A 3,857-nucleotide genomic window follows, 5' to 3' on the forward strand; every position below is an offset into this window, starting at 1 on the left:
CATTGACTAAAAGTATTGAAAAATGACATATTATATTCTCTCACCCAATGTTCGGATAGTCCACAAATATCAATGTCGTGTTCTTCAAGACATTTGAGGAGGTATGGCGTGCCAGCCATAACACCTTCAATGTTCCAACAAAAAATATTTAGTGTGCTACTCATGGTCGTTTTGTTCATTGATAAAAACTGATTTAGGGAGCCACTGGCGGATAGATACACCTTCCGGCCAGAAATAGGGATTTTCAAGAGTGTTGTTTTCATTATCAATGACGTTTACTTGAGCTGACGCGGTCCGTTTCCAACGCTTTTCGAAATATCTTAGAAACGTTACAGTAACGTTTTTCTCTTCAAGAAATTTCCTCATACCATTTTCTGAGGAAAGTTTTTTGTTTATACCATAAACATAGTATCTGCGTGTTCGTTTTCTTTGGTATGTTGTAAATCCAACGAAGTCATTTCTTTTTGGTTCTGACGCCGACTTACCGAAAGATTTACACACTGACGACGGAAAATGTACAGGTATGGTTGACGTCGCGTTCGCAGTTGAACCAATATCTTTCGTTTTTGGGGTTTTATTTCCAACAATTGATGAGTAGGTTTCGGCTAATCCGGATGACTCGCTATTGTGTTTGTGAATTTTCGAAGGTTCGGGGCTCTGTGGTTTGTTTTTTGGGGGGAGAGTAAGTCTGTTCTAAGGCATCGCACGAGGGAGTTGAGATTGCTGCATTGGGCGACTCTTGTAGTGGAATAAATCGGTTAGTGACTTCAACTTGGTACATATCCTGATCAGCGGTACACTTTTGATTCTTCGCGTGTACCGGTATTTTGTTTTTCAGCTGTTTTTTAATATCACATATTTGTTTCTGTGTATTGTCAGCTGCTATTTGTAATGCGTTGATTGATTCTCCCATTGTATGAATGTCATCTTCGCACTGTTTTGTTGTTTGCATTGCATGCTTAAGTCTGTTTTTTATACTTTCAGTGCCATTTGACTGCTTGTCGTCGAACCTTCGAGCTATTATGCTACAGTCAGTTACTTTCTCGTTCATGTCATTCATGGAAGATTTGAGTTTAATGCCTAATCCTTTAAGTTCTCCTATCTGTTTTCTCAGTTTTGAGTTGTCTTGCTGTAGATCTTGAATTTCAGAGGAGAGAGTTGCGATGGATTGCTTCAATGACGAGTTATCATTAGCCCTTTTCTCCAGTGTTCGGTGTATGTCTTCATTTTCTGCTATCAAGCTGTCAATCTGAGTCCTCATCGATTTAATTTCGTCTTTGTAGTATTTGTTTTTGTCCTTTGACTTTGCTTTATCGTCACGCATTTGTTCCATTTCTTTTCTAAAATTCTCCATTTGTAACACATAAGTCGCTTGTTGAGACTTTAGGTCTAAGAGATCTGCGTTGACGGTTACGATGCTTTCTCTGAGGGTTTTAACACCTCCTTCGTCTACCGTGTGTTGTGATTTAGCCGTATGTTCGTTGACTTTCTTTGTCTTAGGAATTATTTCATGAATATCCTCTGTATATTCACCGGTCACTGCCCGTAATAATACAAAGCAGTCTTTAGCAAGTTTTTGATAGATCGGTGGGGCACTAGCTTTTCTAGTAGCTAGTCTCTTGCGTAAATACCCTTCTTTGACGGGGAAGTCGTCCCTGGCTTTCGCTATTTCATAAAGTTTGACTCTTAGCTGTTCAAGGTCGGGGACGCTGTCGTGGGTTAATTCACGGATTCTATCTATCAAAAGGTCTCTAGGGATGTCGATAGCTTCTTTAAGAGCTTCTATATAGGCCGGAATCTCCCTTGAGGGATTTTGGGGTGTATCCGTAAATAGTGATTCAACAGTTTCATCCAACGATGGGGTATATGAAAATGATTCTTCCATTTGTCCGTTGTGCCAAGTAAATGTGATGGGATTAACATTAGTTAATTCCGTATATGTCGGAGGTTCATCATTGGGTTCCATGTCTCGGTACAGTGGACTAAAAATAATAAGTTAGAATTTATGTTTGCAAAGTTATGGTCAGTTGGCAAAATACCTTGCCGAACTGATATCGGGAGATGGAGTTAGGTTTGTATATTTGTAAACAAACTGAGTTTTGACCTTACCGTACCAATGTAACACACAGGTAAGTATTCACGCATAGTCCAGTCCAGGTAGGTAGCGGTGAACACATTTCATCACAGGTAAAAACCATTGTAAGTTCAATCCGTCTTCAAAGTCACTTTTCTGAAACTTTCTTTGAAAAAAATGAACATATGGGTTTAACCCATGTTCTTCAATTATTCATTAGGCCGAATATTGAAGAATCAGATAAATCGGAACTTAGTTTAAATGGCAAAAACACTGCAGAGCACAAAAACACGTCTGCTTCTTCGGGACACCTCTACATCATTTCACATTACACTTAGAGTAGAAAAAACTAAAATTGTAGTTTTTAGAAATGGTGGTATTGTAAGACAAGAAGAAAAATGGTTTTACAACCATAAAGAAGTAGAAGTGGTAGATGATTTTAACTATCTAGGTATGTTTTTTTAATTATAATGGTAAATTTAACAAAACTCAACAACATGTAGCTGAAAAGGGCAGAAAAGCATATTTTGCATTATCAAATAAATTAAAAAGTCATTGTTCTAACACCGAAACATTGTGTTCAGTATTTGACACTTACGTAAGTAGTGTATTAGGTTATGCATGTGAAGTATGGGGTTTTCATAGAGCACTTGAGGTTGAAAAAGTACATGTTAGTTTTTGTAAAAGAATTCTAGGCGTTGGTAAAAACACTTGTAACAATCTTGTATATTATGAGCTAGGTAGATTGCCTATGCATATTATCCGGAAAATGAAAATATTGAAATACTGGGTAAAACTTAAAGAAACCGATAATTGTATATTAAAAGCATGTTATGAGCATAAGAATATTAGATAATGATGATTGGATCATGGGAATCCGTACATAGCCCACGATCAATGAATAAGCTAGGATTGGGGTATTTGTGGTATAGTACGTATGGAAAGTAATATTGTATATAAACTAATTGAAACACAAAAATTGTTATGATGTATGTACTTCAAGAAATTTTAAAAAGGATACAGTACAGAATTACTCAAATGGAATTACTTTATCAAACATCTAATAAGACAATTTTGGTTTACCAGAATATTATTTAAAGAAAAACCATTGATCAAAAAGTATACTATAATACACCGTACTTACACGTATACGATTAAGAAGTCATATGGTAAATATTGAAAGTGGTAGGTTTCAAAGTGGTAGCATAGAACCTAATAGAATCTGTACTCAGTTTTGTAATACCTAGTGATATAGATAGATGAGGTCTGCACTTTCATCCTTACAATGTCCTCTTTTTACCCAACTACGAGTTAGATTATCTGAAAACTTATTATTTTTATCATACCATGTGTGTTCCAAACATGTTCAATTTCTCAGTGTAATATTATGGTTAAAGTATGTTAATAATCCTTCGGAAAAAATTATTTCAACATGAATTCCAAGGGGAATCAGTTCTCCAGTCTCTTTAATACACCGTATATGTATAGGTATCTGATGGTATGATAATTGTGTACTACATGTTTGTGTTTTATTTCAGTATACAATCACTCTCCTGTACATGGTTTAATTGTTATTCTTATGTATTTAATTCTGTACTTTGTCGTTCTTAATAAGCCGCAAGGCTTAAGGAAATAAACACAATTGATATTTGAATCGTGGTCAGCGTATTAAATAACTCAACAAACCAAAGGCATGGGCAAGTAGATATTTATATATATATCTATATCAAAGATCGTAAGGTTTATCGCGACAGCCAGCAAAGATTAGGCCACGTGGGTCTAA

At 35.9% G+C, this 3,857-nt stretch overlaps 1 protein-coding gene across 1 annotated transcript; it reads right to left on the reverse strand.

The window, feature by feature from the left end:
* Positions 1–622: 622 nt before the first annotated feature.
* On the reverse strand, positions 623–1,966 carry LOC138308730 (uncharacterized). The gene has a single exon (XM_069249756.1). It carries the CDS (start codon positions 1,964–1,966, stop codon positions 623–625), a length of 1,344 nt encoding a protein of 447 aa, XP_069105857.1.
* Between the last annotated feature and the right edge of the window lie 1,891 nt (positions 1,967–3,857).

This window comes from Argopecten irradians, chromosome 15 (genome assembly GCF_041381155.1).
Source record: "Argopecten irradians isolate NY chromosome 15, Ai_NY, whole genome shotgun sequence".
Lineage (NCBI taxonomy): Eukaryota > Metazoa > Mollusca > Bivalvia > Pectinida > Pectinidae > Argopecten > Argopecten irradians.

Excerpts from the sequence above, each read along its gene's own strand:
- LOC138308730 (XM_069249756.1), bottom strand. The coding sequence starts at position 1,966 with ATGGAACCCAATGATGAACCTCCGACATATACGGAATTAACTAATGTT.